Source organism: Ylistrum balloti, unplaced genomic scaffold, assembly GCF_031769215.1.
Source record: "Ylistrum balloti isolate Yb309-2 unplaced genomic scaffold, AGI_CSIRO_Ybal_v1 Utg369920, whole genome shotgun sequence".
Classification (NCBI taxonomy): Eukaryota; Metazoa; Mollusca; class Bivalvia; order Pectinida; family Pectinidae; genus Ylistrum; species Ylistrum balloti.
Window position 1 is genome coordinate 46,327 of NW_026782038.1, and position 14,848 is coordinate 61,174.

At 34.1% G+C, this 14,848-nt stretch overlaps 1 protein-coding gene across 1 annotated transcript; it reads right to left on the reverse strand.

Annotated features, from left to right (window-relative positions):
- Window positions 1-2,090: 2,090 nt before the first annotated feature.
- LOC132546924 (pre-mRNA splicing regulator USH1G-like) lies at window positions 2,091-14,303 on the reverse strand. The gene is made up of 2 exons (XM_060210650.1): window positions 14,137-14,303; window positions 2,091-3,423 (listed from the first exon to the last, which is right to left on the reverse strand). The coding sequence occupies exons 1-2, from the start codon at window positions 14,301-14,303 to the stop codon at window positions 2,091-2,093; spliced, it is 1,500 nt and encodes a 499-aa protein (XP_060066633.1).
- Between the last annotated feature and the right edge of the window lie 545 nt (window positions 14,304-14,848).

Genomic DNA, 14,848 nt, shown 5'->3' on the forward strand with positions numbered 1-14,848 from the left:
GTGGTGATATTCATGAGCATGAAAAACGTTTCTTTGACGGTGATGATTTTTTTTTCTGAGACAAACAAATTTTTCTTTGTGTAAAAGGTTTTCACATGTATATTGATTCTGAAACTCTCCAAAAAGTGAAACCGAAACACCCCTACACGCCGACCGCGCTTTAGAGTCAAGGTCACACTGTTGGAATATCAGTAAGTTTACTGATGTATGTGATTCAAGACATTCGCTTGTGTGGAACAATGCATATATCTATTGTGTATTTGATTTGCATTTAAGTACCATTAAGGTGTAGCACAATGAGACACATTTGTAGCGTGTGTGTCACGACCAGTATTTCAAATCGTGTTTAGATCTTTAGAATAAGAAGTTTATTGGCAAATTGTCAGCGGTGAGTATCGACACCAGGCCTCAGCTACTCAAAGCTTGGGCTGCGGCAAGGTCATTTGCAATTGTTTAAAAACAAATATCAGTGTCATAAGCTTTGTGATACCGTTGTTAGAAATTTGCATAATAACAAAGCATGACTTTACATTTAAACGCTCATTCCGAATAAGATTGGATTTAATATTCCTCTCCGCTACAGTCACATAAAGATAAACTATTTAAAGAAACTATAACAGACATAATTTTCGGTTTAACTGAGAAGGATGGGCGGGGAAGTTGGTAGTTGATGAGAGGAAGTGGAGTATTGGGGGATCGGTAGGGGGTTAGAGAGAGATCATGTAAAAATTCAGTAACAAATGGTACCCGTCTATGGTGTATATTTAGTAAATATTGATGATAGCTTTCTTTCAAATCTGACAAATTTAACAGTTTTTTTCTGTTTGGTAACGGGAAGTCAAGACTTCATAACAGTATGAATAATTTGTTACTTATATTGGTCTAATTTTCTATTTGGTTTGCTGGTAGGTATGTAAGTATCATTATTTCTGTCTCCACCGTTCTTCCTTTTGCTTGGCGTCGTCTCACAGACGAACGTCAGTGTTCTGGCGATGTGAGCTAAGGACCTATAGCTATCACTTTGTCTGTATCACATGTTTACAGTTCTATACATATGGTTTGTTGATTAGGATGTACGGTCGACAGTAATCAACTTTGAATATGTATTGTATTGCATTAACAAACAATATAGCACACAATTTAATCAAATAATTCAACAGTTTATTCATAAAAATAGAAATAATTTATTTCCGAACATATATGAAATCCAACACATATTGATGTTATTGTACATGTAGTGAAGAAGAATTATGATACAACCGTTTTAATGCTGTTACAGTGTAGACAAACAGAAAGTATTATACGAGTTACTTCCCTTTAACCTTTTTAAAGGAAGATTTTCCAATATGCTGGAGTGTAATTGTTTGTGCGTTCTTTGCTTATTATTTATTTACAAATCATTTAGAATATCCATGAAAAGGTTTTTTAATGTTTGCTTCAAAGTTTTAAATTTGAATTTTTATATTGTCGCGTAAATATTAAGAAACACGGCTAGTTATATACTATACCTACCTTATCTACAGAAGGTTTACATCATGTACGATATGCTGACTCATACTATCAGTCTCCTAAATAAATAACAGATTCATATACAAATATAACAATGGTGACATACATCTGCTGAAATGGGATTGTATTTATAAGTAATAAACTCTGTTTATATACGCAATGTTACAAATACATATTACACATGTCAATATACGTAATAATAACATTAAAGATATAACAAAAATACCTCGGCATTTCGAATGTTACGGTAATAAGGTTGAGTTACGCTGGTGACAACACTAAGTAATATAAGACGGGCCAAAGTTAATGACAGTCAGTTTTCCCCGCGCCATTGGTGTTTCAGAATGAAAGCAAGTGTCTATAATAAATGACATTAGTTTAACCAAAATGTTTAATTATTTACATCTTAACTATAGCTTAGGAATCTTCACCAATTACATACTTCTATTGGCAATTTTGGAACAACACAAATACTGCTTCGTTAAACATTTGTATTTTGTTGTAATTTGGTTTGGCAATATATATCACAAGCACTTATATTCGGGATTGATCATGTTGAAAAAGGGCATGAACCTAATACTCTACAGATGACTGTCAATCAACACAGATGGACTTTCAAGTGCTTCTTTTCTCTTTTTAATCGCTTCTTTGAGTTTTCTCTGAGGTCCAAGTCGTAGCCCTAACCTGGTGAAATCATCGTCTGTGAGTAACATTAAAGCATCTAAATCCGTGTCCTCGTTTGTGAAAATGTAAGTGTAGTTACTCAGTCCACAAGATTCCAAGAACCGAACTAAGGGAGAGAACTCTGATTCATCTTCTTCGTCGTCGTCACTGAAAAGGTCGTCATCGTCCTTCCATGGCACCGGGCCTTGGAGACGTTCCTCTAAACTCGTCGTCGTACCGATGCTGTCAGTCCCTGTGCTGTTGCGGTTGCTGTCCTTTGATCGTTCGTCTTCGATGTCTATGTCGTTTTCAATTTCGTCCAGGAAGTCGTACGAGGAAGCCTTTGTGAATCCATTGAGAGTTCCAGTTAGGCCTTGACGAGTGTGTAAGAAGGACAAGGTTCCCAGGGCGTTCCTAAACATTCCCGGATTGTCTGAATCTTCTTCGTTAACGTTTGTTGAATCAATTGAGCCGGTGCCAGAGTCAATGAGATCGGACTCACTTTTCCATTTGTTTTGTTTTGGAAGACTAAACACGTTTGCCAAAGCTGGTCTGGTTCCGGAAGCCGTAACACCATTATCAGACTCTTTGGTAGTAAGATACATAACATCAGAGTTCTTTCGGAAGCCATTTGTACCTTTCATAGACCTCAATGTTCTATTGCCTTCACCATCGAACTCGCTAGTTTTAAAATCCATCACTGACTGCGAATCAATACCGATGTTTTGTTTTTGTAAAATTTTCTTTTTTGTCCCCCTCGATTTCGTACCAATCGCTATGTCAGAAAATGTTTGCACGCTTGTGCAATCGTTTCCTATGTATTTGCGATTAGTAGACCGGAGCTTCATTGTCAATGTCTTAAACACATTCATTTTGGAAGGTGGCTTGAAATCATGATCAATTTGTCTTAAGCGTTTAGAATCTTCCTTCTCTGCGATTTTTTGTGCTTCTTTGTTACGTCTGTCTTGTCTCTTACCGTTTCTATCCGCGTCCTCGAAGGCTTTCGCACAGAGTTTTTTAACAACACTTGGGTTGAGTTGCTGTTGTTGTGATTTAGCATCGTCCAGTAACTTAATAATCTCCGTCTTGTCCCAAAGAGAAGCTATATCCTGAGATGTTTTGTAATCGTTGTCCATGGCCCAGATATTAGCACCATAATTGATCAGGAAGGAGGCAACGTTGATGTGTCCACTTTTGCAGGAGTGATGAAGAGACGTGAATCCCATCAGGTCCATCTTGTCTGGGTCACCCCTTCAACGACAAAAGTTACTGATGAATCAATATTCATATATGGATTGGGATTCAAAATAGCCAGTATCAGACAAATATGCTGAAATGAGCTGATAATAAATACATTTTTTATTTAACTAGTTATTACTTTACAAGGAAAATTTCCACGTAGCTTAACTTTCACCTATTACGGTAAGGTAAAAAAATCAGCGTCAAAATGTTTATAATGAAGCTAAATTTTATGTATATTACTTTAGGACACATTTATCACTGGGCGAAGACAAAGGTCGAGAGAAAATAACTCAGGGGGAATGTTTCCCGATGTACAATATATAACATTACACAAAAACGTGATGACCTGGACACAGTCTACGGACACTCCACCTGGTCAGATTATACAGGTAATGTATAAAGATATCACTAACAACGAATCAGATTTAAGGTCATAAATGGTGTGAACTATTGACAACAGAATCTTTCTTGTAGACAATATTCATATGTGAAGACAGAAATAGATGTGAGAGTGAGAAGTGGATTATATCATATGATTAACACGTGTGTATATATGTGGGTGAGATCGCGCGGCTATGTGTTAATCTTAGTGATTTCGTGACTTATGCCCGTAAAAACACTACTTCGACTCTATTGAAGCCAAGTCGACATGTGCGTTGCAGGTTAGCGTTATTTATTACTTTTCTTGTGGGACTTTAAAACACTATTCAATAAACAAAAAGCAATCGTCTTAATTTATTAAATGGCTGTTTTTTCCTCAATTAAGATAAAACCATTTATAATGTATTGAGAAAGGTAAATGATATCTGGTCTCTATACTCAACCACCTCACAAAAGACAAGTTACTCTGGTGTATCAAGTATGCAGCGGTTTGGACAGTTGTGCAATGAGGTGATAAGGGAATACATGGACTTTTTTTAATCTAATAGATAAACATTCGTATCTGATATGTGGTGTAAATGTGTCATCATGGCAGTATCGATGTTTGTATTTCTAGATATTGAAACTCAATGTGTTGGCTTCAGTAATAACCAATCATTTATGATTATTTTTATGGTTATAGTTCTCACTTTAGAAAATGACAGACAGACAGATGGATGGACGGACAGAGTATGCTATACTGTAGCTTGTGTACTATGTGCTTTAAAATAGACTTTGCAGTAGGAACCAGTTAAAAAAGTACACATTACAGAAATCATGAAAATATCCTTATTTTACACGGCAATTTTTGCTTTTTGTAATATACATATTAGACACGCATTCTGCACAATTAATTAAATATACTTTGACTTATACCAAATGCAATCTTTTACTCAAACATTTTACACATGTTTTGTAGTCAATATTGATTTCCAACCTTGTTGGTTATTCATAGACAAATGTCTTTAGTCGAGTTACACACAGCATCGTTCAGTTTTAATTAATTAGATGAAACAATGTACCAACCAGTGTCTCATTTCTGTTTATATTACCACCATATACTGTCAAGTCTTCCGAACAATAAACAGGACATTCATAGAACTTATAAGACAACCCAAACTACACTTTGAAGAAAGAGTCCAATGATGCATGACTGCGACTATATCGCGGTATCCTTTACAGCTACTATACAACAGTATTTATCCATAAAGGCTCTGCGTGCTGTCTAACAAGTTGAATATATGCAATACACGTAGAAAAAAGTGTGGTACGACACCTTTTTATAAAATTGATTTTGTTTGACTAGTTCTCATAACATCCGGAAGTATTATGAATTTTATCGAATGTTATCTTAGACATGCTTCCTTTCGTGTATCTGGCCAGGTACCCCATGGAACTGACATAGAATTCAGTTTGTTTTATTAAAAATCTGGTTTTAGCTTAGTCACAAAATGTGAATATGTGAAAGAAGCAAATCATTTGCAGTTCAGCCTGACATGAATTTCCACTTAATTCTCAACTAAAGTTGAGAGTCATAAAATATTGAATGTTATTATTCTATAACCATCGAACGATATTATTGATTCCTGTTTCAGTGATCTTGCCGTACATAAGAAGCGTTTCTCCCATGTGTGTTAACATTTTTATCTAAGAAACTAATTAAAACTCAAATAACAAGCACCTGTTATTTGCTTTCCTTTTAAAGTTAAAGGAACATTATCCAAGCGTTATAAAAGGCATGTTACCGTGTAAGTTTTCAGAAAGCGGAGTTAATTAGAGTGTTCGAGAGTACTGTAAACGTGTAGACTTTAGTGATATATTATCATAATCTTATCATTGGACTTTTCCTACTAAAAGTATGCTAAAATATAATACCGCTGTGTCGGTTGTTTTTGTAACAATAATTCGGGATCCTCATTACACAACGTGGTGATGTGTTAAAATTGGATTGCACCAAATTAAGTGTTACTTATAGTCTATATATGTTATCATTTTATAAATCTGAATTTTTCATTAATTCAGCAAAAGAAAATTATAAAGACAATTGTGACTTTGAAATATCCACGCTTCATTGTTAATTTTACTCGTGACCTATACAAGACGTCAAGTGTACAGTCCCTTTAAACCAGTAATACTCCGGACAATACACAAGTTGATAAGCTTACTAGGTATGGACAGTACCTGTACTTGACCGTTAAATATGATGATAACAGGGGCATTTCATGGCAAGACTTCTACATAAAGCTATCTTTATGTTTCCTGCTAAATGGGCAAATTCCCAAAGTTACCTCATTGAAATAATATCAGTAGCACTCACCGTATGACAAATGAGCATAAGACGTGAACCTGCGTTGCTGGGTGATTACTAAGACGATTTCCTTTACAACTAAGGTATCAACATACCAACAATTCGGTGAAAATATCTAGATTTTTGTTTACAGTTAATCTCGCCAAATACGACTGTTGAAATAATCCAAGTAACAACAAGAAACCGCCTATAAAAGTGCCTTAGTTGGGGAAGAAAACTTACAAAACATTGATTTAACAAACATGACTAGCTGTAAACTTCTTCTGTATCCTAGAGATAAATCTTTAACGAATGTAATGCATTCTAGAGATATAGATTTTGCTTTGCTTAGTTTTATTTATAAGACATGTTCAAGTAAAGAATTGCTCCGTGAACGGCCAGAGCCATTTTGAGGGATGTCTCATCATAGCAGATGGTGGTCGCTCACTAAACGGAAGGTCTGCCACATGCCATCCAAAGCAATCTGGGTAACGTGTTTTTCCCAAGGATACAACCGATTATACTGAAAAAATTACCTATAGATATTTCCTTTGTAGGTCAAATAGTTTAGTTATAAAAAAGTATTTGAAACGACGGCTAGCACTAAAAGCAATTTCTAAACGAGCTTTTGTCTTTACTCTTATAAATTTATATCTGTAAATATGATATTTGAAACGTCATCGAATCAAAATAATTCATTTTTGTCTGTGTCCTGAAGACGTCAATACATTTCAAAAGAGATTAGATTCACAACAGGTATCATTTCTATCCCTGTACCACGCTGATAGATCTGACACGTGGTGTTTTATCTCTGTTTATCACCTCTCAACAGCTCTATTTGTGTGCTAGACACTATGTAGCTGCACAGGACCGCATTTTTTATATTCCTGGTCAAGGTTTTATGAATTCGTCAAAAGACATGCATGTCGGTGGCACATTGTGTATGGCAATTTTTACCCCAGGTGTATAGGTATTGACCTGGATGACAAATGAAACATATACATCTATACCCTATCTAAATATCCTATATTGTCGTCATGTACAACACATCAGATCAGTATTTTCATTGGTTATTTCTACAGGAAATAAATAAGCGGTTTTTACCGAGATGTTTGATTTACCACATTGTTCAGAATATCCCTTGAGCATTCAGAAAGAAATATATTATAAAAAAAAAAAAAAAAAAAAAAAAAAAAATATGTAATTCACGTGATACTTTACATAGAGACATGACATTCAATAACAGGTAATGTATTTTTCAGGTGGTCATTGGTCACGAGTGACAAAGAACAGGTATATATTTATAATTGAAGGATATATTTCAAATGAGGTACAACAAACTTTTAAACTGTTATTTTTATATTTATAACATTCCTAAAGAATCGAGAGACTTGATTACAGATTTCCCTCAATTCATCTTCCGTGTCTAGGTCCATCATACAGAGTAGACACAGGTAGGGTCTAATCTCAGGACATAATTACCTTGTTGTATGGACTAAACAACCGGGCGTTATCTCCCCACTGGTAAAACTATCTGGTAAAACATTGACGTAAGCTGGTCGACAGGGTGGAGATATAACAGGTCTAATCGCAAAGGGAGGCAACTGGTGTTTAAACAGGACCTACGTTACACCTCGTGTAAACAAATATGACACCTCAATCTACCTACTTGACAGTCATTTGGTATTATCTTGATTCCTTTTCTTGTCTTCCAAATCCATGAATATGATAAATATTTTCATTAATTTTTGTCTACCCGCTGTGTTACCATCATATTAATGTTAGTTTAACATAATATTGAAGTTGGTTAATGATCAGTCATCGCTTCATGGACCTTCATAATGCATTGTGAAAATCAATCAGAGAACAATGTATACAACAACTGAATTAACAGGTAAAGTCACGAGCATCAAACACGTCCAGCTTTATATCACACAAAGAAATCGAATATTTCTCAATAAGATAGCTAGGAAGCTGTTAGAGTTGACGTGGTTGTACAAAAAGATCGAGATAAGTGGCTGATGAAAAAGAGTCTGTCGTATATACGATGTAGGTGGTCAATAAATTTCTTATTATTTAAAGACAGTACATCATTAATATTCTGAAAGTCAAATTAAACGTCTTTGCAAGGACTTTATGGTATGTTTAGATAAGTTCTTCAATAAGTGCAGCCTCGTATCAAAACAAAAACAAGTCAGCTAACAGAGGGGAACATTTAGTTCACTTCTCATCTAAAACTTATACCAGATTTGTTCTCCCTTCACCAAATGATGTTTTAGTCATGGTCTTGGGACCAGATAAGCTAAACGTTTTCGAAAAGAGAATAATTCTAACAGAAAATGATCAGATAAAAGCTATCAAGTTGGTTGTGTTATATCAAGTATAAAATGACGCCATGAATTTTAACAAGTCTTTTTATATGATGGGGTGTCTTTTAAATATGAATACCTTGAAACTACAAATTATAAAAATCCTTCATTATAAAAGGATATACACTATTATCCTTTAATTTAAGAACGTGAATGAAAGCACCGACATTTGTTTCATTTAAACATGAAGTATATATATATATCTATTGTCACAAATTAGAAGACCTTCTGTTATCGTAACAGATTTTTGTAGAGATCCCACAATAACAAATACAAAAAAATTAATGTCTAGGTATGTGTTCAAAAACAGCAACAAAAAAACCTTCGACTATGAAACAAATTACCTACAATGTAAAATGAAGATTGTACAAAACACACGCAAGTGAAAAACACCTTTCAATGCAAAAGAATAAGCTATGATAGAGACAAATAGTTAATCAAGGTGCATCCTACAGTGAGATGAACATTATGTACCAGAGCCTGTTATGTATTACATGTTGCGTGATGTAATCAAACAATTGACATCGTTCTTCATGATATCATTTTTGGTAATTGACATTTTTTTATAATATTATCAAGTAACTGCTATCATGTTTATCCTATTGTTACGCAAGTGAATCGTACTAATGATATGATCCAGTAATTGACATCGTTCCTCATGATAACATTACTTTATTGATAGTGTTATGATATATTCACGTTAATTGACATCGTTGTTCATAGATTTATGCTATCAGACATCATTCTTGTTTTAGACCTGACGAACCAGCTCTGACATTGGTATGATATATTCATAGTTTAAACAAATTTCACGCAGCTGTGAACACAGAAAGAAGACGCAATCTGAGGAAAAACTTATTTATTTGCTTTGACAATTTTACGTACTGTATCAGTTATAAAAGGTAGTATTTGCAATATAACATTTACCACGCGCAATTTTCTTGTGAATGGAGGACGTATAGACCTATCAATGAATACCGATAATTAGGTACTGTAATCTGAACGGAAGTAGATAGTAGATGACTCACATGATACTAATTCGAGGACAACTAAGATAGGTGTGTTATTTATAGATAGACATTCCTTTACTAAATTGTACCTGATACTGGATTGATACAAGCCCCAACCTATCAGTGTTACTCACATGCACAGTTTATATTTTCCAAGGGTAATGAAATCATGTATCGGGCATAATCAAAAGATTACAATAATTTTATCAAATGTCATTGAGTTTTTCTTTTCTTTCAGTTTTGAGCAAGGAAATTGTATTGATTGAATCGTAAAAATCTTACTCATGCTTATGTTTGAACAAACTATTTCTGAAAAAGTAATAAATCACTTATCTGCCTTTCTTGTGGCGGTTATCATCGATATAACCTGAAAAGGGAGCATACCAAGAAACAGGATTTCACGCATTCATCATCTGCAATTGGCATTTACAATGAACATGAATAAATAACTTTTCAAATCACGATTTCACGGAACAGATTTAAAGTAGCATTAAAGTTCCACTGAATTAGGAAGATGTAAATCAAAAGAAACGGAAAATTATTCTACATACTATCTGTTTGATATTTTAAAGTTAAACAATTAGATTGATATAAATCATATATTTATTTAATGGTTTCTAATTTTAAACGAAAAAAAAGTCTGTTGAAATGTGAATTGGTATATCTGTCAAATATTACAGACTCGAATAGCTTTTGAAATATTAGAAATGTAACGGATTTCTTCTTAAGGATTTTTCAATAATATTTTTATTCTTTATGTTTCTGTAGGATTTGCATATCAAGATATTAATTTATCATTGTGAAGGTGTAGTTTTGATATCTGGTTTTTAAAAAGACCAATGAGCATTTACTTTATCCACTTTTAGTATAACGAAATAACGAAACAAATGAGGATTCGTTTGGAGTTTCCATGGCAAGAAAAACGTTTATAGCCAATCAAATACACTTCGACAATGTGACAATAACACAGTTATAAATTTATATCAGACATGTATCGCTATTACAATGTATTTCCTTTTATCAACCCTACAATACCCCTGTAAGTTGTACCTCAACACATAGGGAGCATGTGCTCTGCCATAAATCGTTCACATGAATATTGATTTGCAAATAACATGGTAAAAATCTTATCTTTAGTAAACAGTCTGAATACACAACCTGTTACCGTATTTATCGCATGGTACACTCTGCTCTAAAACATATCTTGGAATTTGTAAGAGACATGATGAATCGGACACCAGCATGTGTGTGTTTTATGGATTACAATCACCTATATCTACCTGTTTGTTTCGACTTAAAATGTTAACATCATTAGAAATCAACGTCAAAGAATCGTTATAAACACTTGAATATGTCTTGGCTGTAGTATGTTACTTTATCTTTTGCTTAAATATTGCGCAAAGCTTCAGAGTTTGGGACATTTCAAAATAAGATAAAACAGCTATTTAAGTACATGGCAAAATGCCATATGTCTATCTAACAGTGTTAACTATATTTGCGTCTTGACTAAAACCTCATATTATACAGATAAATACAGACTGGTGTTGCTAGGTATCAAATAATAACCGTTTTTGTTACTTTCTTCATGAAAATTAGAAAAAGAAAATGTACAATTTCATTGCCACAGTTACTTTAGTACATGTACCTATCGTATTTTCAATGGTTGTAATAAAGTAATAGTGCTGTTGATTGTTACACGGTAGCTTAACGTACATTTGTTCGAGGGACGTTGAATCTACTAGTCTTTCTTTCAATGCACAGTACAGAACTAAGATCATTACTTAAACATCAAGTTGTGCTTTATTGATTGAAAGCAATCATGCTACATCTTCACATACGAGTGTTACAGGATCACCCTGTTACCTTGTTGAAAGTTAAAGTGGAATTTTGCCCATTAATCCACATCTTTATGAATTCGACGGCTAGTTTTATCGTTATAGACGCAATACACGTCTGGTATAACACCCCATATTACTAACGATCCGCCATAGTTTCGTGTTTACATCCCAGGGCACCACAATACTCTGTTATCAAATGATGTAGTCGTATTTATTATTCATACCATGCCGAAGATTTCAGCGCTTTTTCCACCTCTCCCACCCATCTGCCCTGCAGATCTATATTTAGAATGTCAACAACAGGTACTGAAGACAATACTACACTGTGCGTTATCATTCGACTAATTAATAACAGCTGTCATAACTTCAATTGTTAAGAAACAAGTTTTTAATGAATAATCTTTAAAGTATTACTAAGGAAATATAGGTGTTATTTACTGTTCAGAGTTCAGAATCAAAATAACTGGTATTGTTACATGGCATTGGCCGTGTAGACGGAAATCTATCACGCTATTATTTGTATTGCATGACCCCAGTAATTACCAATCATTGGTGTGTCAGTCTCTCTGTCTAGTCATACAGGTTTGAAAAGTTGATATTTTCATAGCAGAAAGATACTATTAAACATAAACTAGGATAAAATGTGTAATTACCGAAAAACTGACGAATGACAATGTCAAGATGGACTTTTAAACAAAAATTTGGTATTTGATACATGAATAATACTAAAGCATATATATATTAAATCGACCACAAACAGCTGTTTTAGTTAAGTGTATCATGAATATTATCATGTGTAGTAAACCGTTTTGGAATTATATCAAAAACTATTTCGGCTTGATATCCATTGCCATCAATTTTTGTGAGTTCCATATGAACGGCATTTATCTGTTTCCGTTTCAAAGCAAAATAACTGGAAAGTATACGTGTTTAATTGATTCGAATATATTTTATTTTGTGATTGCAAAAATTAATAAAACATAGGCATATTTACATACTTCCTGTTACCCCAAATCAATAATCAGGAAATGGCTACCAGGAAAGGGTTTGTCAAACTTGTCTCTTAAATAAAAGATATCAGTTACTATCGAAATAACAAATTCATACGGAATTAGCAGTTATACATTTAATTACAGTGAGACAAATATAATGACTTATATTATAAAAATACGGAATGAGCAATTACTGATAATGTCAGAAAATGTTTCAAGATAGAACAAAGGGCCATTACAACATAAACATAAATGTATTGGCTGTTTTACTGTCTTGAAATTAATGTAATAAGATATAGCAAATCAGTTTCTGCCATTGTATGACAGCGTCGTATAACAATTTTTAGTTATTTAAAGTTTTAATGTAATTTTAGAAGTCAGTGACACTTTGATTGCACGTTAAATAATTACCGAGTGTCAATATAGACCTCAGGTTTATACCTAAGGAAGAAGATACATCAATAGCTATGGTAACCTTACATTAGTTAAATAAATGTATGTTGTCCCACGTCCGTGATTAATTTAGCAACGTTTGATGTACACTGGCCTTGCCCACTTTTATCTGTACCTATGAATCACACTGTCTGTATCCTACCCGTCTGATAACGAACCCTGCACCCACTTATGTGCTTTTCTATGAATAAAATATCGATAAAATATTGTAATCTTATTTACCAAGAAGAAGATGTAGGCTATCAAATTTTAGATCATGTGCCTTAAATCTATAGATTAAATTCTAAGTAATTAAAAAGAACGGGTTTCTATTTTACCCTGCTTATACTTAAGGGATACAAATAAGTTTTCCTAGAAACAAATGGTGAAAACGACCTAATCCAAATCTGCTAGACTAATTCTGGAAATGCATGGTTAAGACAATGTGATATTTAGAACAATTCTCTTTTTCCAATAAAACTTGAAACAAACAAGCAAACAAATAATTCATCCATCAATCCAATTTGAAGATTAATGCTATGAAACACTTCCTTAACCACACAACCATACGTAGGACCAGGGAGACTTTTCCATCTCAATAAAAGATCTAAAGGATTTATATATATCCAATCCAAATTTGGTGTGATTTATCACAACTACACATGCATATTCTTATTACCATATAGTTACTTAAATATGTGTGATTAGATGTCTCCCTGTTAATACTATTTTCACCATCGTGTCATTTTCTCACACGCTGGTGCATAGAAACGAATAGTTTTCCTTCAAAGTGAAAACTCTTGTATAAGAGAGTGTAGTAATAGTTATAACGCTAATAATATTTTTGAAAAAGAAAACAACAAAAAACAAAAACAAAACAAACAAAAAAAACCCCAAAAAGCAAACAAACAAAAAAAAAAAAAAAAAAAAAAAAAAACAAAAACAAAAAACGAGAAAAGAAAACAGCCAAAGTATTGAAATACTTCTGTAATAGGTGATTGATTTTAAAAGAAGAAAAGAAAATAATATGCTGTTCAACCATTGTTGAGGAGTCGTGTTGAAGATTTTATTTTTTTTTTTTTTGTTATTATTAGTATTACTCTGTAATAGAAACTGTATTACATGTATATACCAAGACGTCTTACTGTCCGTTGTCTACAACAGGAACATGATTGCTTTGCTACTGATACTAGACACAGTTCTAGAAATAATCCGATTCTGAAAGCCAGCAATTTTACAAAATTATGTATTTGATATCCATACGTCATATTCATATGCATGTAAAACACACGTTTTGTTATAATTTCTTGGCACCAAAAAGTAATTTACAATAAACACATTTGAATTCAGACAGAGCCTCTCGACAATACGTACCCTCGACCAACAATCATCCTGAGGGCAGCTAGATTACCATAGGAGGCAGCCCACATGGTCGGTGTCATTCCGTCCTCGTCCGCCGTGTTTAGATCCTTCCTGGTGGCCCGGCGGAGGGGATCCAGGTACCCATCTCTCGCCGCCCTATGGAACGTTCCGTCAGACATATTCACAGGTAAAACGGTCCAGAATAATGTTTACAAGTGGAGCCAAGTCACCAAGACGGTACTTCAATACAGAACTACTCGGAATCAAGAAACCTGAATGTCTTTTTGTAGTGTAGGTATAAATTAGTCCATTTAAGAATAAACCCTCACAGGATTGTATCAGTCTAAATCTGTTACATCCTTCCGCATGTCCAACGCTCTGAATGGTGTTGGAAGCCTTACACGGACTTTGATATAGAGCCCGGAGAAGTATGTGGTCATGAATATGCATATGGTAGACACAAGTCAACTGATAACAGTGCCAGGCCTAGACCTAATCTCCACAGTGTTACTATATGTAGACCACGTGACTAAACTTTACCTGCGTCCTACACCTGTAGTACCGTCCATTCCCTCTTTTTATCACAATGTCAAATATTGGCCGACAGATTATGTGAGCATATTGCAAGTCGTGCCAGAGGGAAACTCTCTAGTGTATTGATCTGTTGAATCGATGAGGGGAAATGTTGTGTGAAACATGAAACAGCTTCACTGGTCGACAGGGA